A 26,005-nucleotide genomic window follows, 5' to 3' on the forward strand; every position below is an offset into this window, starting at 1 on the left:
AGCACCAGGCCTGCACTGGAATGTTAGCCGAGAACTAGTGCTCAAATTCTCTGGAGTCAGACTTGAATCTTCTCACACAGAGTTCTAACACTGAGTCATAACTGACACAGAGGTAATTACACAGCTATCGAAATGGTGCTGCAGACTCAATGCACAAAATAGCCTGCTCCTGTTCTTATATAAAATAAATTTCATTTTGAAAGCCATGCCAGTGAAGTTGATTTGTGGGACTAATAACAGTAACGTTTACAAAGAATTGGGAATAGATTTGATTTGTTTAAACCAATGTTTTATTCACAAGAAAATGAATGACTTTATCTTATGTGTATACATGGCACAATTATCAAATTATGTACATTGTTGAATGACTGCCTTCATACCTTACACTGGAGTTAATCTGTGCACATTTAGCAGAATATTAAAACTTCAGGGGGGAAAAAAAAGACCAAAAGTAATAAGATTTGAGACGATTTGTAATGTGTTCTTACGGTTTTAAGAATATCGTACTTAAATGATACAACATTCAAAATGTTCACTGTCATATAAACAAACACAGCTAATAAAGTCAGCTTACATTGTATTTATACTATTTCAGTTGTTGCACATTATCTCAATATACAGCAGGGGAGGAAAAATGCACATAACACAATTATTTTGAGCCACCAAACAACTTGACATTGCACCCTACCACAGTGAAAGGACTGAAGAGACTCATTTTGGGTGCTGCTTCATGTTGCTATATTACCTCTGGACTAAAAGACATGAAAAATAAAATGAGGCTCGCAAATATAATTGTGTGTTTATGGTTGTGTAGCATTGTGCAACAAAAGTAAAACCTCACCAAACAAACATATGCGTTGGCGTTCGTGAGGGATAAAGTACCATATTCTAAATTACACATTGGCTCTAAATTATTAGCCGGCTATGGTAAGCAATAAATAATTACATTTGTCCGCTGTGGTTCTGAGAACTCTAAATTTTCCACATTATTTCATCATCTGAATCCATTTTTGTTCTTAGAAGAGAATCTAAGTTCCTGCAGCATATCTCGAAGATGTTGTTGCCCCAGATGTACACCCAACGAGGTGTGCTTGATCTCAAGTCTAATTTCTTCTTTTGTTCCTTTCTCTAATGGCCTGTTAAGTAGTCCTGTGTGGAATCAGATGCAAAAGAGTCCGCGTCTTCGTTATCAGAGTCGTCACTGCTGTCATCAGCTGCCGGCTCTCCTGTTAGTGCAATACGAGCATAATCATCCGTGTCGATTGATTTGCAGAAATGAATAGCATACTTCAGTTTTTCCTCTAACACCTGCTTACATGAGTATCTGGGCAATTTCAGCAGGAAGAAACAAGTGTATGATTCAGGAAGGAAGTGGTCTGGAGGGTTGTACTTGTCCAGCACCTGCCGCAAATAATGAAACAAAGCTAACGTTAACCATCAGATCAACCAACACTCTTTCACAACAAGTTGTCTTATTTAAGCACATTCAGGTTTTAATTTTCTCCAACTTTCTCTCCTTGGCTTCTTCCAAATAAAAGGTGTAGCTATGGGTTAACCACATGGGTCCCAGTTTTGCCTGCCTTTTTGTGGGGTATGTGGAACATCCCTTGTCCCAGTTCTACTCAGGCCCTCGCCCACAACTCTTTTCCCTGTACATCGATGGCTGATGCTCTCATCTGGATCTGGAAAAATTTAACAATTTTGCTTCCGATTTCCATCCCTCTCTACCTTCACAGAGTCTATGTCCAACATTTCCCTTTCCTTCCCTGACTTTGCGGTCTACATTTCTGGTGATAGACAAGCCCATCGACTCCCAGATACCTCGACTACACCTGCTCAAACCTTGTTTCCTATAAAGGACTCCCAGTTTCTCCATCTCAGTCACATCTATTGGGATTATATTACCACCCAAAACGGCACTGACAGGTCTTCTTCACCGAGCTGAGGCTTCCTCCTTCCATGGTTGACAGGACCCTCAACTGTGTCCGACCCATCTCTCATACTTTTGCCCTCAGCCTTCTCCTCCCTCCCAGAACTGGTAATGGGCTGGTTTAGCTCAGTGGGCTAAGACAGCTGGTTTGTGAAGCAGAACACGACCAGCAGCGCGGGTTCAATTCCCATACCAGCGTACCCGAACAGGCGCCACAGGAATGTGGCGACTAGGGGCTTTTCACAGTAACTTCATACTTGTGATAATAAAAGGTTATTTTTATTATTATTATTGAACCACAAAATGATTCTTCCTATCCTCATTTGCAGCCCACTAGCCTCCACATTCAAAGGATCATCCTCTGCCATTTGTGCAAACACCAGCATGACGCCACCAGCAAACACATCTTCCAATCACCTCCCCTGTCAGCATGCCACAGGAACCGTGACAACCTGGTCCACTCCTCCGTCACCCCCAACCCCTCATCCCTTCCAACAGCTCCTTCCCATGCAATTAAAGGAGGTGCAACACCTACTCCTTTGCCTCTTCATCACCAAATCCCCAAAAGCTCCTTTTCAGGTGAAGCAGCGATTGACTTGCACTTTGTTCCATTTATTCTATTGCTTTCGCAGCTCTCTGCATTGGAGAGTCTAAATACAACTGGGTGACCACTTTGCGGAACACCTACACTCAGTCCGTAAGCATGATCCTGACCTTCCTGTTGCTTGCCATTTCAACTCACCATCTTGCTCCCATGCCCACATTCCTGTCCTTGGCCTGTTGCAATGCTCCAGTTGAACCTGAATGCAAACTTACGATGAGGCACTTTGCTGCTTTCTGGGCTTAACATCGAGATCAACAACTTCAGACCACGAACTCTGTCTTCCATTTTGATAATTTTTTTCCCCAACACGCTCCAACCACAGGGCCAGTCTGTAACTTGTTTTTATGTTTTGCTTTCAGAGAACGCTGATCCTTGTTCGGTTATAAACACATTCTGCTATCTGACCTTAATGCCACTATTAGTACCTTCTTTAGTCTTGAACACTATCATCACTTTTGTTGTTTTGTGTCTTTGACATCTTTGTCAAATCTCTCCTGAGCTCCCACCTATTCCTGACCTATTTTTCTCAATCTTTTCTCAATCCGGGCAACAGTAAGGGATGACATCGGTGCTATGGAGGATAAGGTTGAATCCATTTGGGTGGAAATCAGGAATAGTAAGGCAAAAAAGTCACTGATAGGAGTAATCTATAGGCCACCAAATAGTAACATTATGGTGGGGCAGGCAATAAACAAAGAAATAACTGATGCATGTAGAAATGGTACAGCAGTTATCATGGGGGATTTTAATCTAAATGTTGATTGGTTGAACCAGGTCGGTCAAGGCAGCCTTGAGGAGGAGTTTATAGAATGTATCCGCGATAGTTTCCTAGAACAATATGTAATGGAACCTACGAGGGAACAAGCGGTCCTAGATCTGGTCCTGTGTAATGAAACAGGATTAATTCAGGATCTCATAGTTAGGGATCCTCTCGGAAGGAGCGATCACAATATGGTGGAATTTAAAATACAGATGGAGGGTGAGAAGGTAAAATCAAGCACTAGTGTTTTGTGCTTAAACAAAGGAGATTACAATGGGATGAGAGAAGAACTAGCTAAGGTAGACTGGGAGCAAAGACTTTATGGTGAAACAGTTGAGGAACAGTGGAGAATCTTCCAAGTGATTTTTCACAGTGCCCAGCAAAGGTTTATACCAAAAGGAAGGACGGTAAAAAGAGGGAAAATCAACCGTGGATATCTAAGGAAATAAGGGAGAGTATCAAATTGAAGGAAAAAACATACAAAGTAGCAAAGATCAGTGGGAGACTAGAGGACTGGGAAATCTTTAGGGGGCAACAGAAAGCTACTAAAAAAGCTATAAAGAAGAGTAAGATAGATTATGAGAGTCAACTTGTTCAGAATATAAAAACAGACAGTAAAAGTTTCTACAAATACATAAAACAAAAAAGAGTGGCTAAGGTAAATATTGGTCCTTTAGAGGATGAGAAGGGAGATTTAATAATGGAAGATGAGGAAATGGCTGGGGAACTGAACAGTTTTTTGGGGGTCGGTATTCACAGTGGAAGACACAAATAACATGCCAGTGACTGATGGAAATGAGGCTATGACAGGTGAGGACCTTGAGAGGATTGATATCATCAAGGAGGTAGTGATGGGCAAGCTAATGGGGCTAAAGGTAGGCAAGTCTCCTGGACCTGATGGAATGCATCCCAGAGTGCTAAAAGAGATGGCTAGGGAAATTGTAAATGCACTAGTGATAATTTACCAAAATTCACTAGACTCTGGGGTGGTCCCGGCAGATTGGAAATTAGCAAACGTGACACCACTGTTTAAAAAAGGAGGTAGGCAGAAAGCGGGTAATTATAGGCCAGTGAGCTTAACTTCGGTAGTAGGGAAGATGCTGGAATCTATCATCAAGGAAGAAATAGCGAGGCATCTGGATGGAAATTGTCCCATTGGGCAGACGCAGCATGGGTTCATAAAGGGCAGGTCGTGCCTAACTAATTTAGTGGAATTTTTTGAGGACATTAACAGTGCGGTAGATAACGGGGAGCCAATGGGTGTGGTATATCTGGATTTCCAGAAAGCCTTTGACAAGATGCCACACAAAAGGTTGCTGCATAAGATAAAGATGCATGGCATTAAGGGGAAAGTAGTAGCATGGATAGAGGATTGGTTAATTAATAGAAAACAAAGAGTGGGGAATAATGGGTGTTTCTCTGGTTGGCAATCAGTAGCTAGTGGTGTCCCTCAGGGATCAGTGTTGGGCCCACAACTGTTCACAATTTACATAGATGATTTGGAGTTGGGGACCAAGGGCAATGTGTCGAAGTTTGCAGACGACACTAAGATAGGTGGTAAAGCAAAAAAGTGCAGAGGATACTGGAAGTCTGCAGAGGGATTTGGATAGGCTAAGTGAATGGGCTAGGGTCTGGCAGATGGAATACAATGTTGACAAATGTGAGGTTATCCATTTTGGTAGGAATAACAGCAAAAGGGATTATTTAAATGATAAAATATTAAAACATGCTGCTGTGCAGAGAGACCTGGGTGTGCTAGTGCATGAGTCGCAAAAAGTTGGTTTACAGGTGCAACAGGTGATTAAGAAGGCAAATGGAATTTTGTCCTTCATTGCTAGAGGGATGGAGTTTAAGACTAGGGAGGTTCTGCTGCAATTGTATAAGGTGTTAGTGAGGCCACACCTGGAATATTGTGTTCAGTTTTGGTCTCCTTACTTGAGAAAGGACGTACTGGCACTGAAGGGTGTGCAAAGAACAAAGAAATGTACAGCACAGGAACAGGCCCTTCGGCCCTCCAAGCCCGTGCCGACCATGCTGCCCGACTAAACTACAATCTTCTACACTTCCTGGGTCCGTATCCCTCTATTCCCATCCTATTCATGTATTTGTCAAGATGCCCCTTAAATGTCACTATCGTCCCTGCTTCCACCACCTCCTCTGGTAGCGAGTTCCAGGCACCCACTAACCTGTGTGTAAAAAAACTTGTCTCGTACATCTACTCTAAACCTTGCTCCTCTCACCTTAAACCTATGCCCCCTAGTAATTGACCCCTCTACCCCGGGGAAAAGCCTCTGACTATCCAATCTGTCTATGCCCCTCATAATTTAGTAGACCTCTATCAGGTCGCCCCTCAACCTCCTTCGTTCCAGTGAGAACAAACCGAGTTTATTGAATCGCTCCTCATAGCTAATGCCCTCCATACCAGGCAACATTCTGGTAAATCTCTTCTGCACCCTCTTTAAAGCCTCCACATCCTTCTGGTAGTGTGGCGACCAGAATTGAACACGATACTCCAAGTGTGGCCTAACTAAGGTTCTATACAGCTGCAACATGATTCTTATACTCAATGCCCCGGACAATGAAGGCAAGCATGCCGTATGCCTTCTTGACTACCTTCTCCACTTGTGTTGCCCCTTTCAGTGACCTGTGGACCTGTACTCCTAGATCTCTCTGACTTTCAATACTCTCGAGGGTTCTACCATTCACTGTATATTCCCTACCCACATTAGACCTTCCAAAATGCATTACCTCACATTTGTCCGGATTAAACTCCATCTGCCATCTCTCTGCCCAAGTCTCCAAACAATCTAAATCCTGCTGTATCCTCTGACAGTCCTCATCGCTATCTGCAATTCCACCAACCTTTGTGTCGTCTGTAAACTTACTAATCAGACCAGTTACATTTTCCTCCAAATCATTTATATATACTACAAACAGCAAAGGTCCCAGCACTGATCCCTGTGGAACACCACTGGTCACAGCACTCCAATTAGAAAAGCATCCTTCCATTGCTACTCTCTGCCTTCTATGACCTAGCCAGTTCTGTATCCACCTTGCCAGCTCACCTCTGATCCCGTGTGACTTCACCTTTTGTACTAGTCTACCATGAGGGACCTTGTCAAAGGCCTTACTGAAGTCCATATAGACAACATCCACTGCCCTACCTGCATCAATCATCTTTGTGACCTCCTCGAAAAACTCTATCAAGTTAGTGAGACACGGCCTCCCCTTCACAAAACCATGCTGCCTCTCACTAATACGTCCATTTGCTTCCAAATGGGAGTAGATCCTGTCTCGAAGAATTCTCTCCAGTAATTTCCCTACCACTGAAGTAAGGCTCACCGGCCTGTAGTTCTCTGGATTATCCTTGCTACCCTTCTTAAACAGAGGAACAGCATTGGCTATTCTCCAGTCCTCCGGGACATCACCTGAAGACAGTGAGGATCCAAAGATTTCTGTCAAGGCCTCAGCAATTTCCTCTCCAGCCTCCTTCAGTATTCTGGGGTAGATCCCATCAGGCCCTGGGGACTTATCTACCTTAATATTTTTTAAGACACCCAACACCTCGTTTTTTTGGATCTCAATGTGACCCAGGCTATCTACACACCCTTCTCCAGACTCAACATCTACCAATTCCTTCTCTTTGGTGAATACTGATGCAAGTGCAGAGGAGATTCACTAGGTTAATCCCAGAGCTGAAGGGGTTGGATTACGAGGAGAGGTTGAGTAGACTGGGACTGTACTCGTTGGAATTTAGAAGGATGAGGGTGGATCTTATAGAAACATATACGATTATGAAGGGGATAGATAGGATAGATGCGGGCAGGTTGTTTCCACTGGCGGGTGAAAGCAGAACTAGGGGGCATAGCCTCAAAATAAGGGGAAGTAGATTTAGGACTGAGTTTAGGAGGAACTTCTTCACCCAAAGGGTTGTGAATCTATGGAATTCCTTGCCCAGTGAAGCAGTAGAGGCTCCTTCATTAAATGTTTTTAAGATAAAGATAGATAGTTTTTTGAAGAATAAAGGGATTAAGAGTTATGGTGTTCGGGCCGGAAAGTGGAGCTGAGTCCACAAAAGATCAGCCATGATCTCATTGAATGGTGGAGCAGGCTCGAGGGGCCAGATGGCCTACTCCTGCTCCTAGTTCTTATGGTCTTATGTTCTCCATCTCCTCCCAATAGTATAAGACCCATCACATTTCCACATCTCTTCAGTTCTGAAGACGTCATTACGGACTTGAAATATCAACTCTGTTTCCCTCTTCACAGATGCTGCCAGACCTGCTGAGTTTTCCCAGCATGTCCTGTTCTAATTTCTCTCCTTGGTCCCCTTTGCCTCAAAGAGAAGATTCATGTTGAGGTACATGTCCACAAGCAGTGGCAGCCTTCTACCCATGTCGACCATTCTTCAGGGGAGAACATGGTCCTCAACTGCTGGTGAAGGCAGCATCACAGCCAAGGTTATTTTGTATGAAATACTCGCGCACACTTTCAACGAGTTAATCACAATACAAAAGTCAAAGAAAGACCATTGGACCCGTCAAAGCTTATTCCACCAGAAACCCAACTCTCCCATCATAGCACTTAACTGTATTGGGAGCACAAATATCTATGCCTCTCCTACCTTGCCTGTTAGATTATTTCAAGCGTATCTCACCAAGTAAAGGAAATGTAAAATTATGTAAAGAACCTGAGCAAAATTTTGGATTTACATATCTCTATTAATGGTCTCCTCTGTTATCTTGGATCAAACAGTAATGCTGTTTAATATTTAAACACTTCAATGTGCTTCTAGCCCTCTTTTCACTGGACTGTAAAACTTAAGCTTCTCCACCACTGCCTCGTGGCTCATCTCCCTCACCACGGGGATCAATTGGCTCTTTATGTTTTCCCATGCACGAGTCCTGGCTGGCTTCCCACTTCCCGTAATCCCAACCAATGAACAATGAGGTCAATTATGGTACTGTTATCACCAGTCAGGCTTAGGTCGGGCTACATTAGCACAGTCCTGGAATGGACAAATGCCAGGAATCGTCAACCCTCGTGCGTTCATTAGAAATACTCAAGATGTCAAGCCAGCCAACGCTGTAATCTTCTAGGACAATCTCCAGGTTCCCGGTCTTTACCTTAACATTTCAAAAAGATACACATTTATATAGCGTCTTTCATGACACAGGATATCCCAAAGTACTTTACAGCAAATAAAGTGCTTTTGAAGTTTAGTCATTGTTGTAACGTAGGAAACGTGGCACACAGCAAAATCCCACAACCAGCAAAATGACGGCCAGATAGTCTGTTTTAGTAATGTTGATTGTGGGATAAATATTGGCCAGGATAGTGGGAAGAATGCAGCATTATGCAATCTTTTGCATCCATCAGAGGGGGCAGGGTCATGGTTTAACATCTCATCTGAAAGGCAACGCCTCTTGACGGTCTAACCCTCCCTCAGTATTGCATTGGCGCATGAGCATGCATTTTTGTGCTCAACTCCCTGACTCAGAGGCGAGAATGCTACCAACTCGGCCACAGTTGACTCTGAAATAAAGAGCTCAAACACCTCTGCGCCATCATTCAATTGTATCTTTATCGACATGGTAATACCTGAATAACAAAATCCCGCCCTCGGAAGTCTGCAATTGTCCTTGGCAGTCGTGTACGGCCCCACACAAAGCGCAGAAAGAGAGAGCGCTCAGTATTGGAGAAAGATTCCATCACCTCCCAGAACCACTGAATTAATGGAGCATTTGGTTCTATTCCTTTGTACGTGGCTACAGACTTTAAAAGGTGCAGTGGAATATCAGGACTTCCGCATACCTGTAACATTACAATGGACAGAATACACAATTGAGTTTATCAAATCTTTTCCATAGCTTACTACTTTAATATTGACAATGCAAACAGTTCAAAAGTTTATATTGACATTTTACTTCTAAATACAAAAAATGTTTACTTATTTCAAAAAATCTCGCTATATAAAAAAAAAAATTGTCCCCTCCCAGGATCTCCAGCAGATATCGGACCTTAAAATATGTTCAATTAAAGAGACTACGGCTGTGTGTTCCAGCAAATCTGCAGAGTAATCAAATTTCATACACAGCAACTGAGGAGGGATTGGCACATTGGGCTGGACTTTCCCACTCTTTGGGGCCAGCCTGGGAGGCAGGAGGGCTTGGGAAAAAGGCACGGGAAGGTGGGGGTTGGCGTGCCTATTGTCTTCTCGCTGCCACGCCACCTTGACCACAGTGGAGAAGGTGGTGGATGACCTTTCATGGCAGGAGCCCAAATAAGCCACTCAGAACTACAGAAATTCTACATAGCAGAAAGAGGCGAATCAGCCCATCGAGTCAGCACCGACCATCTGAAAGAATACCTTATCTAGGCACACTTTCCCACCCTTTCACCATAACCCCACCTAACCTGCACATCTTTGGACACAAAGCAGCAATTTAGCATGGCCAATCCACCTAACCTGCACATTTTTGGACTGTGGGAGAAAACCGGGGCACCCGAAGGAACCCCATGCAGAAACGGGAAAAAAGTGCAAACTCCATACAGTCACCCAAGGACAGAATTGAACCCGGGTCCCAGGCACTATGAGGCAGCAGTGCTAACCACTGAACTGCCCCGGCCACTTTAATGACCAATTAAGGGCCTCTTCCTTTCTCCACTGACATTTAACCAGCAGTGGGGCAGCTGGGGGCAGGGGGGTCACTGTGTGGGTAGACTATCAGATAAATCCTAGCGGCCTCTGGGTGGAATCCAGAGGGTGGGGATGGGGGGGGGGGGGGGGGGGGGGGTCTTCTTTTTCAGGCATTCTTTGGTCCAAAGAAGCCCCCCCCCCCCCCCCCCCCAGCAATGGCATCACCTTCCCTTACAAATCCCATCCTTCTTGTCAGGACCTGCCTTACTGGCAATCCCCATCATCACTTACCTGTTTATGAAGGCGTATGTTCTCCTATGTGTGGTACTCCTTCAGGTGCAGCCCTACCAGTGTTCCCCACTCCCAGTGGCACGGCTGAACTGTCAGCCCTTAATTAGCCTGCAGCTCTTGGGGACATGTGGCTATCCTTACTAGGGATGAATTAATTGGCAGTGCAGAGAAGTGGGACCAGGCCCCGACTGCCGAAATGGATTCTCTCTCCAGCTTTCAGGTCCTGGCAGTTTTCCTATCACCAAATCCAGCCCATTGCATTGATCACAAAGCTAGCACAAGCTGACAATTGGTTTTAACAATGTAGTGGATGGGAAGTTCCTCACTCAATTAAGTTTTTCGTTTCAACATCAGAAATAGGAGGAGTAGGCCATTCGGCCCCTCAAGCTTGCTGCACCATTCAAGAAGATCATGGCAGATTAGACTGTGACCTCAACTCCACTTTCCTCCATATCTTCAGCTGATTCAAACTACATTACTCACCCCTCCCCTCCCGGATTAAAAACACAATACCTTAAGCACATATTGCGTAACATCATGAAACAAAGGGGAACATTAAACTTTGAAGTACAACCCCCTCCACCCCATGTGGTAGATGGTTGGAATATGTACAAATCCAACACTATTTAGAAGTGAATTCTCAACAGTCAATGATTTAAAATGAAGCAATCACATCTTTCATATTTAAACTATTTGTGTAACTGAGAATCTCCAATTTAGAGTCTGTCAGAAGGAATGAAGTACCATCGTTTCCAGTTCATAGCCAGTGAAGAGAGAAAGAAGAGGCACTGGGACTACTCTCGCCATTCCCTCCCGGACAGCAGCAACCTGCTCATCAAATTCATGCAGCCTGTAACGAACAAAGAACACCAAATAAGGAAAGGTAATTTTAGAAAGTAGGAAAGGCTTGCACTGATTTAGCACTTTTTACAACGGCCGGATACCTCGAGGCACTTTTAAGCCAATTAAATACTTTGAAGTGCAGTCACTGTTCTAATGTAGAGAACATAGCAGCCAATCTGCAGACAGAAAATTCCCACAAAACAGCAATGTGGTAAAGACCAGATAATCTGTTTTTGTGATGTTGATCAAGGGGTGAATGTTGGCCAGGACACGGGAGAGGTCTGCTGCTCGTCTTCGAGATCGTGCTGTGGGATCTTTGACATCCAGCCGAACCGGTAGATGGGGGTCTCAGTTCTGCAACTTATCTAAAGGAGGGCATCTCAGACAGTTCAGCACTGCCTCAGTAATGTATTGGGAGTACTAGCTCTGATTTTTGTGCTCAAACACTGGGGTGGGACATGAACCCGGAACCTTGTAACTCAGGCGAGAGTGCTGCTTTTACCAGAACTATTTATTAAACAGGTTTTAGAGCCTTAAAATAGCAACACCTTTACGATGCAATGATCATGTATGACTATAGAATATTATAACTGGGCAAGTCACTGCGAAATACACCTCTGGTAAGGTAATACTACTAAATGATTAATTTTACCTGTAGTTTATGGCCAACCGAACATACTCAGCCCTGTTCTCCAATACGATATGCGAGTGCTTGGAGCTCAGCTGAATATCTTGACCACTCGCATTTGGCACCGTGAAGGGCAAAGCCATGGCCTCAAATTCCTCAGATGTGGCTTCATTATCTCTGATGTACATGAGCCCAGGAATAAAATCTTTGTCAACCTAAGTGTAAGAACAAAGAACATAAGATATATTTTCTTCAAAGACATCCAGGGCATTAAACAACTTGCATATACATCTTCCTTTCATGTAAACAAAAGGCCGAGGAATTTCACATGAGAATCAGATGAAAATTGACAAGAGTCATAGGAGGAGATGTCAGTGGGTGAGTGAAAGCTCAGTCAAACATACCGGGATTTCAAAGCGAGTTTTAAAGTAAGAGAGAGGCAATGAGACTAGGGGGTTTAGGAAGAGAAGGGCCAAGATGGCTGAAGGTACAATTGCCAATGGTGTATAAAAGTAGTGGGATGCACAAGAGGTTTAAATTAGAGGGCAGAGCCTCATGAGGCCTGCGGGACTGGCAAAGTTACAGAGATGGGTATATTTGTAGAAATGAAAGCATTTAAACAAGCTGAAGTTTTGGGGACCAGGAGCCAATGGAAGCAGGATTTGGGTCAGAATAGAATATGTGGCTCAGAGCTTTAGGTGAGCCAAATTTTAAGCAGGGTGGAGTACAGAAGACTTGCTCGGTGGGCCATTAGAGTTGGCAAAGCCATGGATGAGGATTTCAGCAGGAGATGGACTGGGGTGGGGCAGAAATGGGGGATGCTACGGAGGTAGATGCAAGCGGTCTCGAGTTTGGAAAGGATACAGGATATGGAGTTCAGAAGCTTAGTTCAGGACTCTGACATTAAATGCAACCAGACTGTGGCTTATATGGTCAATGGTTTAAACGGAGGAACTTGCAGTTCACCCAAGACTGCAAGTCAGACAAGTAGACCGACAATGCTGCTGCAGTGGAGGAGTGGATAATGTGTTAGGATTATGAGGTTTATAACATGATTATATTCTGGGACTGTGTAATACAAGGAAAAAAGGAACAAGGATTAAGAACAAAGAAAAGTACAGCAAAGGAACAGGCCCTTCAGCCCTCCAAGTCTATGCCGATCACAATGTCCTCTCTAAAAACTAAACCTTCTGCCCCTATGCCTCCATTTCCTCCCCATTCATGTACCCATCCAGATGCCTCTTAAATGTTGCCAATGTGCCTTCTTCCACCACATCCTCTGGCAGCGCGTTCCAGGATTATGTGACCTATTCTGAAGTCTGCCTGACAGCAAGCCAGGATTGTTACAAATTAAAGGGGGCCCCAGACTGTTCTACTGGGATGGTGAAAGGTTTTTAGGCTTGGAAACAAGCTCGTGAGCTGTGGATAGAGTTAGTCTCCAGAGACCCCAAAACGTTGACAACGTCGGGTTGTAAACAGTTGTGCTTTAGACTGTCATTTAGTTCCAAGATGAAAAACAATTAGGCTCTCAAGGATAGCTGCTCAGCATTTCTACCTGAATACAAGACCCATGTGATTCACATTGCCATGGAAATGGGCTTTGAGACAGTAACAGTCTATGATAGCCCTGACAACGCAGACACGAGAGAGAGAGAAAGCGAGAGCGAGAGCAGCTGGAGGCCAAAGGTCATTATGGCTCATCACTGTGCTGGAATACAGGTGAAGCTCTTGTTCAGATTGAAAAGATATGAGGAGCGAAAAGAAAGCTGGAAGATCAGCCTGGCTTGTGCGCGAGGGAAAATCTCCAGTAATATGAAGGACAGTTCATTGACTATAAGTTACCAAGCTAAGAAAGGAAAAGAACAGAAGTAAACTTTCAGGAGAACCATTTTTGACTAATTCTGAGAGAACTGACTATCTGCTTAAAAGACAGTGTACCCGATAAGTGGACTTCCTGGTTTCATTGAAAGTTCTGTTCTACAGTTTCAAGTGTTAATTGCTAACAAAAATGGTGTTTAGTTAGTAGTGCATTTAGTCGGTTTGTTTCAGTAAACATTTTAAAATATGAAAGTTATCCTTTCAGCTTAACTGGAAGTTCGAATTTCTCTTTTCAAAAATTAATGGGCTCTATGGATAGCATAATAAATGGTGGCAATGGAGGAAAGATCTTTAAGAAGCAACAAAGCAGAGAGGGGAAGAGAACATTGCTGAGATACTCTGGAATTATTAGATAGGTGTGGAACCAAGCCAGAGTAGTCTACCGAGCTAAACAACAGAGAAGAATCTTTGGAAGATAGTGGTGCAGTTACTTTATCAAATGCTGCAGAGAGATCAAGGATGTCGGGGAGGGATGGTGCACGATAATCAATCACAGAAAATACCATTTGTAACTTTGATTCGGCCGTTTCAGTGCTGTGACAAGGAAAGAAACCTGATTGGAGAGATTCTTTTGTTTTTTCTTTTCTTTTAATAAATTTAGAGTGCCCAATTATTTTTATTCCAATTAAGGAGCAATTTAGTGTGGCCAATCCACCTAACCTGCACATCTTTGGGTTATGGGGGTGAGACACGCAGACACGGGGAGAATGTGCCATCTCCACACAGGCAGTGACTCATGGCCGGAATCAAACCCAGGTCCTCAACGCCGTAGGCAGCAGTGCTAACCACTGCGCTACAGTGCCGCCCACTGGAGAGATTCAAACATGAAATTGCAGGGAGGAATTTGGGAAATGAAAGGGAGGGCTTTTTCTCTTTTTGAAAAAATATTTTTATTCAAGGCTTTTCAACAAAAATATAAATATACAAAATGTCAAAAGAACAACCAAAGAGCATCAGAAGAACATCATATCAACCCAACATACAACCCAAATCCTGCAGCCACCCTGCCGCCTACCCCCAACCACGTCCCGCCTTCCCTATTTTAACTCCCCCAGCTGACCCCTCAAACCTTCTTGAAGAAATCAATCAACGATTTCCACCTCCGGGTGAACCCTTCTACTGACGCCGCAGAGTGAACTTGGATCTTCTCCAACCTCAGGAATTCTGCCATGTCACTTATCCACACCCCTGCCTTCAGCGGCTCCGAGTAACGGCAAAACATCCCACCTTTCCAAATCCATTTTCAACCGCTCTATCAATGGGCCAAGTTCAACATATGCGGCTGGGCCCAGCTCCACGCCACCTGTATACCAAGGAATCTAAACCTCATCCCCTGAATGGCAACTCCCCTAAGCTCCCTTCCTGCCCAGTAGCATTGATCGTGAACACCTCACTCTTTCCCACGTTCAATTTATCTCCCCAAAACCGGCCAAATTCCCTAAAATCCACATAATCCCCCCAATGCAGCCCAACAGGATCAAAATACAGAACAGATCATTTGTGTACAGCAAAACCCTATGCTAGAACCGCCCCCCCCCCCCCCCCCCCCCCCCCGGCCTCCATCCCTCTCCACTCTCAATGGAGCCCTAAGCTCCATTGCCAATGACTCTATTGCCAAGGCAAAAGCAACGGGGAGAGTGGGCACCTTTGTCTCATCCCACAGTGTAGCCCAAAGTACCCCGAACTCACTCGGTTCGTCCACACACTTGCCACCTGCGCCTTGTACAGCAACCGGACCCAATCCACAAACCCCTGTCCGAACCTGAGCCGCCCCAGGACCTCAAACAAATACGCCCACTCCACCCAATTGAAAACCTTCTCCACGTCCTCAGCCTCCTGCACCCCCCTCCCGCGAGGGCATCATAATCACGCATAATACCCTCCACACATTCGCTGACAACTGCCTTCCTTTCACAAAACCCGTCTGATCCTTCACTATCAATCCCAGCACGCAGTCTTCAATCCGCGAAGCACGCCTCTTCACCAATAGTTTGGCATCGACATTGAACAGAGATATCGGGCGGTGCGACCCACACTGCTCTGGGTCCTTTCCTTTTTAAGAGTCAGGGAGATAGAAGCCTTTGATAAAGTAGAGAGGAGCTCCCCCTCTCCTTTGCCACATTATAAGCCCTCACCAGCAGTGGCTCCAGCTCCGCCCCAAACATTTTATAAAACTTAACTGGGGTCTTCCCCGCCTCCATCGCCCCCAAGCCATCCATCACCTCCTGCGGCCCAATGTGGGGACCTCCAGGCCCTGAACCTGCCCCTCCTCCACCTTGGTAAACTTCAACCCATCCAGGAACCGCCTCATCCCCTCTTCACCCCTTGGGGGCTCTAACTCATAAAGCCTCCTATAAAAGGCCTCAAATACCCCATTCACCCTCTCCGGATCCATCACCACATTGTCTCCTACCGTGGCGGCACGGTAGCACAGTGGTTAGAACTGTTGCTTCACAGCTCCTGGGTCCCAGGTTCGATTCCCGGCTGGGTCACCGTCTGTGCGGAGTCTGCACGTTCTCCCCTGGTCTACGTGGGTTTCCTGTGTGTGCTCCAGTTTCCTCCCACAGTCCAAAGATGTGCAGGTTAGGTGGATTGGCCATGCTAAATTACCCTTAGTGTCCAAAAATGATGGGTGGGGTTACTGGGATAGGGTGGAGGCGTGGGCTTGAGTAGGGTGCTCTTTCCGGGGGCCGGTGCAGACCCGATGGGCCGAATAGCCTCCTTCTGCACTGTAAATTCTATGAAATTTATCGATCTCCCTTGCCGCTGTCTGCTTCCTCAACTGATGGATTAGCATCCTATTCGCCATCTCCCCATACTCATAAACTGCCCCCCTGGCCCTCGGTAACTGCCCCCCGCCTTCCCCATTGACGCCAACCCAAACTCAATCTGGAGCCTCTGACTCTCCTTTGACAACCCCTCCTCCGGGGCCACCGATTACCTCCTATCCGCCCTCGAAAGCTCATCGATTAGCCTTGCCCTCTCCTCTCACTCCACCCTCTCCCAAAGCGCACAAATCAAAATAAACTCCCCTCTGGCTACAACCTCAAGTGCCTCCCACAACCTGGCGGCTGTGACCGCCCCTGTATCATTCACCTCTACAGAGCCCCAAATGGCATCCCTGACCCACTCACACACCTCCTCATGCGCCAACAGCCCCACATCTAACCTCCACTGCGGCCGTTGGGCCTCCCCCTGAACCACCCATAAATCCAGCCAATACGGTGAGTAGCGCCGTATCCATTACAAAAAAGTAGATCTGGGAACACACCCGGTGCACATGGGAGAAGTCCGAAAACTCTTTCGCCCTCCCAAACCTCCAAGCACTCCATGAACCCCCTCAGCTCCCTAGCTGCTGCTGATTGCCTGGACGATTTGGGGCTCAACTGGTCCAGACTCGGGTCCAAGACTGTATTAAAATCCCGTCCCCATAATCAACCAGAATCAACCATATCTAAATCCAGAATCCTCCCCAACACATGCCCCATAAAATCCACATCATCCCAATTTGGGGCATAAACATTAACCACCGGCATCCCCTCCATCTTCCCACTAACCACCACATACCTACACCCCGGATTGGCCACAATGCTAGCCACCTCAAATGTCACTCGTATTGCCCAACACTGCCACTACCCTGGTCTTCATATCCGGCCCCAAGTGGAACACCTGCCCCACCCATCCCTTCCTCAGCCTCGTCTGATCCCCCAACTTCAGGTGTGTCTCCTATAAAAATACCACGGGCGAGATTCTCCGTCCCGCCGCACCTGGTTTCTGGTGCAGCGCCCACCCCCAACCAGCATTGTGATTCTCCGTCCCGGCAGCCGACCAATGGGGTTTCCCATTGTGGGCACCTTCAAGCCGCCGGAAAATCAACTAGTGTGAGTGCGCTGCTGGCAAAACGGAGGATTCAGCCGACAGAGAATCCAGCCCCACGTCTGCCTTCAGCCTCCTCAAATGCGTGAATACACACAACCGTTTAACCGGCCCATTCAACCCTCGCACGTTCCACATGACCAGCCTGGTTGGGGAGGGAGTTCATGCTCCCATTCCCTCCCCATCAGCCATACTTCTTCTTGGGCCAGACCCGGCCCGGGTCACGCGTCCCTCCAGGCCCACCCTCGGATGTCCACTGCCAGCTCTCCCTTCCCAACTGCACCACGCCAACTGCACCCATGTCAGCAATCCTCCTCCCTTCCACCCCCAAACACTGAACCAAACCCCCCCGTCCTGTCCCGTCCAGGCCTTCTTCCTGACGACCCCACACTTCACTTCCATTAACTAGCCCCCCAGCTGGCATGGTGGCCCCCGCCCAAGGCCGCTCACCTCCCCATCCCCTCCAATCCACCCCTCCCGGGGCGGTCATTCTCAAAGGCAGAGCGATCACTTCAGCCAAAACAAAAGTCTTTAAAATGTGTTCATAACAAATGTACTAATGGCATAGATAGAAGTGTCAGAATTTACCTCACTCAAGTCCGCAATTGTTAGATTCATTCCTGCTAGTTGCTTCCACACAGGTTCAGCCAAATTGAGACTCAGAGGACTGCCAGTACGGATAGCAATGCCTAAAAGCACACCTGCAATAGAGAGCACAAATAGAACGATTCTGGATAAATTCAAAGCGAGGAGTATAAATAGATCACAAATGGCAAGAAAGTGCCCCTTCTCAATTTTTTCATTTAAAATGTTCCACAATGTGACGTAACTGCAACAAATATTGGATCATAATTTGCTCCAATTGCACGCCGCAACATTTAGTACCCATTTCTGAATGGTCATTAAAATTAAATTTAGTAACTGCGATCTTACAAAAATACTACCCCCAACCCCACTCTTTCTAACTTTACTCTTCAGGAATTCCATTGCATTGGAGTCTGATCCAACTGGGACCAACAGCAGCTAGAATCTGACATCTTCTGGGTGCTCTTGATGGCAAGTGCCAGTTGATGTTCATCCGCACCTTGTCCCAATATCAACCAACATGTGCATATCTTTACCATCAGTGCACAGAGACCAGGGGCGCGATTCTTCACTCCCACGCCGTTTGGGAGAATCGCCTGGGCCGCCAAAAATTCCGGGGACGCCGGTCCGACGCCCTCCCGCGATTCTCCCGAGTGGCGGGAACGGGCCAGTCGAGTTTCGCGGGCCGCAGGCCGGAGATACCAAAATGGCGATTCTCCGGCACCCCCGCTATTCTGAGGCCCGGATGGGCCGAGCGGCCAGGCCAAAACGGCGAGTTCCCCCCGATGCCGTCCACACCTGGTCGCTACAGTCGTGGGCGGTGCGTGAATGCTGGGGGGGGGCGGCCTGAGGGGGGGCGAGGGGGGATCCTGCACCGGGCTTCACCTTGAATGTGGGGTGGCCCGCGATCGGTGCCCAACGATCGTCGGACCGTCCTCTCTGAAGGAGGACCTCCTTCCTTCCACGGCCCCGCAAGATCCGTCCCCCATCTTCTTGCGGGGCGGATTTGGACAGGACGGCAACCACGCATGCGCGGATGACGTCCGTTATGCGGCGCCGGCCGCGTCATCTATTCGGCGCCGCTTTTACGCGGGCGACAAGGCCTGGCGCGGGTAGATGACGCGGCCCCGATACTGGCCCATTGTCAGGGCCCGAATCGGTCGGGACCGGGGCTGTTCCGCGCCGTCGTGAACCTCGACGGCGTTCACGACGGCGCGGCCACTTCGGCGTGGGAGTGGAGAATCCCGCCCCAGGAGTGGTAGCTCACCCTGATCTACTGCTCATATAGCGAGAGGGCTGATTGCCCCAGATGAAATCATGAAAATCAAATATGCCATCTTTCTTGTCTGTATAGCCTATTGCTACAATGGATGGCCATCAAGAAAGTTTACTTTTTGAATTCATACACATGCACAAATGGTTAAACAAAAGATGAAAACTCGGACTCATGTTAATAAAGCTATATTAGAAAGCCACATACCTAGAAATCTGAACATGTTCATGTGCAGCAGTGATTTAGCAGCTGGATTTAATAAAAAACAGTCCCGGTTGGCACCAGATTCATCCCTTCCATTTGGGGTGACAATCAACAATGGGGTCAAACCATTTTGGAGCTCTTCACACATCTCTGCAATCGATTCACTGTAACCTCCGCCACAATCATCCACAGACTCGCCTGGACAAAAAAACAGCAAGTTTCAGTCGGATAACCTTTCTTCACCAACGAATAGGCAAAACCCTTGCATCAATTACATGTCTGGTAAATTTCACATGCTAATGGATGACGTCAGTGGCAAAGAACATTGTTCAAACTCTACAAACAACTGAACATTCAACAGCAAAGCACATCCAGTAACGCTGTCAGCTTATATGCTTTATGCCACAGCTTCTTATCTGCATTAGGGGTCCTCTGACCCTATTGTTCACAAGAGTCTCAGATCGTGAGAAAAGAAGGTAGAGAAAAAGATAGGAAGGTCAGTCAATGAGAAAATAAAACAATCTTAAAACTCCAGGTTTCACTCAGTTGCAGGAACTGACCAGCCGATAAAGAAGGGAGATTCATCTCAGAAGTGTGAACTAAAATATATATGAAAAGACAGATGACATCAAATCCAAGTTAATGAACATTGTTCCACCATCATACATGAAAATTCTTGAGAATAGTGGAAGTATAACACCAATTTTGGCACAGAGATGTGCTCTTAAAATCTCCAAACCTAGCTCCCTAAATGCCTCTTGATGCTTTACTGAGCCATAGGCTAAGAAATCACCAGTATTATCCTAGGTTAACTGATGGGCGGCACGGTAGAAAAATGGTTAGCACTGTTGCTTCCCAGCGCCATTGACCCGGGTTCGATTCCCGGCTTGGGTCACTGTCTCTGTGGAGTCTGCATGTTCTCCCCGTGACTGCGTGGTTTTCCTCCGGTTTCCTCCACAGCCCAAAAATGTGCAGGTTAGGTGGATTGGTCAGGCTAAATTGCCCCATAGTGTCCAAAAGTTAGGTGGGGTTGGTGGGTTGCGGGGATAGGGTGGAGGTGTGGGTTTAGGGAGTTTAGGCTTTGGTAGGGCGCTCTTTCAAGGGCCGGTGTAGACTTGATGGGCCGAATGGCCTCTTTCTGCACTTTACATTTTATGATGATCTCAGTTAAGATGCTAGAAATACCCTCAATCACCTTGGACCATAACAAAAAGGTGTAGGGACAAGTCAGTCAGTCTAGGAACACATTTTCCAATCCATGAACATGTGGTGAAAGTGCACATGCAGATATCAGGCAAGGTCACTGTTTTCCAGGAAATGGTGTACAGCATGTGCAATAAATGCACAGATATGGAGGTTTAACACTTGGGCAAAGAACCAAAGAAGCAGAGGTCCATGAAATCTTAAGTAGTACGAGCAATGTTTTTATAAGATGGCGGTGGGACAGGGGAAAAACTGCACTCTCAAGCACCAAGAGACGAAGGTCACTGATTCGAACTACAATACAAGATGGCGATTTTAAATGAAAAGAATGAGACAGAAAAATAATTTAACATTGGAAGAGGTCAAGATGTGAGCTGGTTGAGTACAGGGCTCAAGTATATATGGGTACCAATTGCATATACCTAGAAGTATCAAGAGAAAATAATGTTAAGATAATGCTTTGAAGGGGAGTCATATTGGACTCAAAATATTAACTCTGTTTCTCTCTTCCCAGATGCTGCCAGACCTGCTGAGTTTTTCCAGTACTTTGTTTTTATTATAAATGCTTTCTTGGGTTCTCACTGCGCTGGAAGCTGGCTTCATCAACATCAGAAGAATAAAAAAATAGAAGTTGAAGGAAATAATGGAGGCAAAATAATTTCAACTGCCTCTCCCCAATTGCCTCCCACGAAACAAAAATGAACCAAGGATAAAGTTTAGTTGCATAATCAAATGTACCGACAAACTTGACTTTCCAGACTCGGTGAGGGAGCAATAAGCTATCAGGACTGAGCGAGCTCATCTTAGCGCACATCTGACCAAAAACCGACTTTGTGCCATCAGGACCTGCCAATCCTCCTTTACTTCTGGAACGTTTGACCTTGAAGACAAAGATAAAATTTAAGTATCAATGAAGAAATGTGGTTGACTTTTAACTGCACTCTGAAATGGCCGAGCAAACCATTAGGTTCAGGGGCAATTAAGGATGGGCAACAAATGCTGCCCATGCCAGCGGTGCCCACATCCCATGAAAGAATACATTAAAAAAAAAAGTCTTCTGGTGTGAGCAGCCATGTATTTCAAAAGGCATGCGAAGGGTTGAAATATCAGGAGAGTGCCCAATTCCACCCAGTCTCACATTCACCGCCGTTAAATCATTACTAAAACCAAGTTCTAGGATCGGTTCCCACAATCTTCTCCTCACTTGCCTGCACCCTTTATAAATTTCAACCAAGTGAGAACACTGCGAGCTAAGCCTGCGCTCACACATGTTTCACCCCTGCCCTCAATAAGCTGTACTGGCTCCCTGCATTTCAATGAAATGTGTTCAAGGTTTTCCCACAACATGACTGCATCCACTAGGGGACATAGGTTTAAGGTGAGAGGGGGCAGATGCAAAAGAGACCAGAGGGGAAATGTTTTCACACAGAGGGTGGTGAGCATCTGGAACGGGCTGCCAGAGACAGTGGTAGAGGCGGGTACAATTTTTTCCTTTAAAAAAAGTTAGACAGGTACATGGGCAGGGTGGGTTTAGAGGGCTATGGGCCAAATGCAGGCAAGTAGGACTAGCTTAGTGATAGAAACTGGGCAGCATGGAGAAGCTGGGCCGAAGGGCCTATCTATGACTCTAATACGTATAAACTTCTTCAGCCTTGATTTGTTATGTTCTAGGTGTAACATAAGCGGCTTCCTTGTGGTGCACTTGACAAAGGAAGGTTCAGACGTGGAGATAACTTCAACACGTTTATTAAACTATTTACACTTCTATTACTCGGGTTCAACACTACTGCTAATCCTATTATAGATACCCAGGCTGACTAACCAGTTGCTGCAATCCACGTGGTGGGTGTAATATTGAATCAACCCTGTGTCTCTACTCACTGACTGTCTCCACTGGAAAGAGGAAGATCATGTGTGTCGTGTCCTTTATATATGGGTTGGTGTAATGCCCTCTTGTGGTCGTGTCACCTCCTTGTGTATCGTGAATGTCCATTGGTCGTGTCCTATCTAACTGATCTATTGTTTTAGTGTGTGTGTGATGTTTCTGGTGCTCCCTCTAGTGTCTAGCTAGCCTACATGCATTTACATTGATGCACATCACCACATCCCCCCTTTTTTTATATGTTACATATTTTCTGCACACTTTGAGAAAATTGAACAAAAAACAGGTGGATAGATTATCATAGAATTTACAGTGCAGAAGGAGGCCATTCGGCCCATCGAGTCTGCACCGGCTCTTGGAAAGAGCACCCTACCCAAGGTCAACACCTCCACCCTATCCCCATAACCCAGTAACCCCACCCAACACTAAGAGAGATAAAGATAGGTTAAGGTATATACAAGTCATGGGAACAGTGATTAAACAATAAGTCCAAATCATTCGTGTGAGTCCAAAAACCATCAATCATCATGGTCAAATGTCTCTCTTGGTTATGAACGCCATCAACGTCCCTGTGCCACAGGAACCAAGAAGTGGTCAAATCACTTCGCTGGCTGATTTGGAGTCCCTTTCTTTTTCCGATGTTTGTGATGGTGCTGTCGGATGGCATCTTGTAGCTGATAATGTGTTGACATTGAAGAGGTACCATCAACAGTATCATTCAAGGTCATGGATGTGCCATATGTTGAAGTTGGATAAGACTGTACATACTGGTTCTGGCCACATGCTGTGCTGGAAGGGTGATCCTGCTGAGAACCGTTGAAGCTTGTCGAATTGGAAACAGAATTGCTGCTCGCATAAATACCTGGTGATGGTGTGAAACTAGAACCTTGCATCTGATAGGAATATGCCGTCTGGCCAGGCTGGGCTGCAGCAAATCCTGGGCTGTAACTAAGGCATCCAGTCTGTAGTGCAGATTGCGCTTGCGGTAGTCCTCCTTCCGTCTTGATTCCATTAGTGGGCAATCCGTAGTGCTGGCCTGTTTGAGAATATGCCGCATAGACTGCTGGCTGCTGCATACCTGAATACTGGGTTTGTCCAGCATGAGCTGTCATTGGCTGCACAGCTGGTGTGGACAAAATGTGTGGATATAGCTGTGGTGAATATTGGTGTATTCCTCTTGGACTGTAGCCGCTGCTTGATATTACTGACCCAGTGTAATTGTTAAGTGATCCATCTCCTGTCGCTGTGGCATCTGCTGTCACCCTGAGCATGCCATCACAGAGGTTGCGGCACTTCCTGTCTGGAGTAAAGTCCGGCTTACGTGAATCAGAGTCGGCGTTTGGTTGCTCCCAATCTGGAGTCTGGTTTGTTTTAACTGAGTCAGTGTTGGTTTGTTGATGCTCCCTGTCCGGAGTCTTAGCATGTTCACTGGAGTCAGCTGAGATTTCTTGAAGCTGCACGTCTGGAGTCGGAACATGTAGGAATGCATTGACTTGTGGAGAGGTTCGAGCGAATGAGGGTGGAAGTATCATGGTGTCACCGGAGTCACCAGTGGTCTCACAGTGATCGTCGAGTGCCCCTGTACACACTAGCTGAGGTCTGTCACTTTGCACTTCTTGCATGGGAAGTGGGATGCTGTTGTCACTCGTCTCACATACAGTGGGTAGAGCCTCAGTAGCTGCTTGTTGTTCACTTGGGTTGGGTAAATTGTCAGAGTCTTCATCTGGTGGTGCAAACAATGTGGGTGGACTGTCATTATCTTGCTGTTGTCCTTCATTTGGGCTTGGACTGTCATCGTCGCTTTGTTTTTCACTGCAGCATGATAGACAGTCATGGTTTTCCTGCTGTGCACTGGCGCGTGGAAGACTGTCATAGTCTTCGTGCTGTTTGCTTGAGCATGGCAGACTTGCATCGTCTGCCACTAGTTGGTCAGAGAAGGTTGCTAGACTCTCATGGTCTTGTTCCTGCAAGGACTGCCCGTCGAAGTCTTGCGTTGCTTCTATCGTGGAGGCTGTCCACGAGCTCTCTGCGGAGGCTTGTGACACTGGAGTCCCTGCGCTCTGGAGTCTTGCGTTTCTGCAATTGTGGAGTCTGTCCACGAGCTTGCTGTGGCGGCTTGTGACACTGGAGTCACTTCTTGTTCATGCAAGGACCGCAGTGTGGGGTATCGAGTGTCCTCTTTCGTAGAGTCAGGAACCCTGAGCGGTGCGTGGACCACGCTCAGTGTGGCAGCAGGCCGCTCTCTGTGGGCTTGTACCGCTCTCGGTCTCTTGGTTTCAGGCGGCAGCATCATCCTGCACTCACAAGTGGGATGTCATATCTGCTGGGCTGAAGATCCTCAAATCCGAAGAATTCGTCGTCGGGGTCGTCAATGTGCAACACGTCTAGTTGCGGTTCGGATTTGGTATTGAGGTAGCCTCCCAAGGTGAAAGGTTCGTTTGAGTCGTTGTTTTCTAGGACCATATCATCACTGTTTGCGTCGGAGCTGGCATTGGGCTCGCGAGAGCCAGAGAAAATGTAACCGTCGCTTTCGAAGTAGTCAAGGTCGGAATCATCGGTTTGGGCATAGTTAACTGCTTGTTGCAGGGTTCTTCGGAGGTAAATTTCATTTCCTGGTTCAATTTGAGGCATTGTGCTGTCATTCCAGGTGAAAGAAGGTTGTTTTACGGCTTTAAAAGATTTTTTATTTGATTTGGGACATTTCCCCTTTAAATGGGCTCTGACGCCATGACGCATGTGACATCATACGTAGGAAGCGGCAAATCGCTGTTCCTGTACCGATGGCCGTTTTCGGGATTGCGCATGCGCGGCGTCTTGCACACGTGCAAATGGAGCTTCCCGTTCTGTGCGCTTCTTGCGCAACTGCGTAAGCGCAGTCCCTTTAGAAATATGGCCATCGATCAAAATTGTTCTCTGCTCCGGGATCTCGGCCTCGCGGTGAGTACTGGCGCTTCTCTTACCTTTTCTTGCTGGTTGGAGTGTGTTTTCCTCACAGTATTTGCCGAATTTGTCCAGGACTGCCTGGAAGTCGCTCCTGTTTTGCCCGTTGGAGAACTTGAATTTTTAAAAAGATTTCTTCTGCTCTGGCACCAGCGATGGTGAGGAGAAGCTCTGTCTTTTCAGCATCGGCCACATCTTCTAGTTCGGCTGCAACCAGGAAGATTTCAAACATTTGCCAGAATACCCGCCAGTTTTCGCGGAGATCGCCGTGGCACTGGAGCTGCTGCGGAACCCGGATCTCGAACATCTTGCCTGGGTATCGTTGCCAGTTGTCACTGTACGCTGAGGTATGGCTATATGGATTGAAACAGTTCAGTCCTGGTACCATAATTTGTTATGTTCTAGGTGTAACATAAGCGGCTTCCTTGTGGTGCACTTGACAAAGGAAAGTTCAGACGTGGCGATAAC

General features: G+C 46.4%; 1 protein-coding gene across 13 annotated transcripts in view; it reads right to left on the bottom strand.

Moving 5' to 3' along the window:
* Positions 1–267: 267 nt before the first annotated feature.
* Positions 268–26,005, bottom strand: part of herc2 (HECT and RLD domain containing E3 ubiquitin protein ligase 2) — a 344,572-nt gene continuing 318,834 nt past the window's right edge. For all 13 annotated transcript variants that reach the window (XM_072477237.1, XM_072477227.1, XM_072477236.1 and 10 more), the window contains 7 exons: positions 21,454–21,595; positions 19,516–19,710; positions 18,039–18,151; positions 11,721–11,911; positions 10,970–11,075; positions 8,896–9,108; positions 268–1,401 (listed from right to left, as the gene is read on the bottom strand). In XM_072477237.1, the coding sequence (XP_072333338.1) occupies positions 1,129–1,401; positions 8,896–9,108; positions 10,970–11,075; positions 11,721–11,911; positions 18,039–18,151; positions 19,516–19,710; positions 21,454–21,595 (1,233 nt within the window). In that variant the 3' untranslated portion in view covers positions 268–1,128. The remainder of the gene's footprint in view (positions 1,402–8,895; positions 9,109–10,969; positions 11,076–11,720; positions 11,912–18,038; positions 18,152–19,515; positions 19,711–21,453; positions 21,596–26,005) is intronic.

The sequence above is a fragment of the Scyliorhinus torazame genome, chromosome 15 (genome assembly GCF_047496885.1).
Source record: "Scyliorhinus torazame isolate Kashiwa2021f chromosome 15, sScyTor2.1, whole genome shotgun sequence".
Lineage (NCBI taxonomy): Eukaryota > Metazoa > Chordata > Chondrichthyes > Carcharhiniformes > Scyliorhinidae > Scyliorhinus > Scyliorhinus torazame.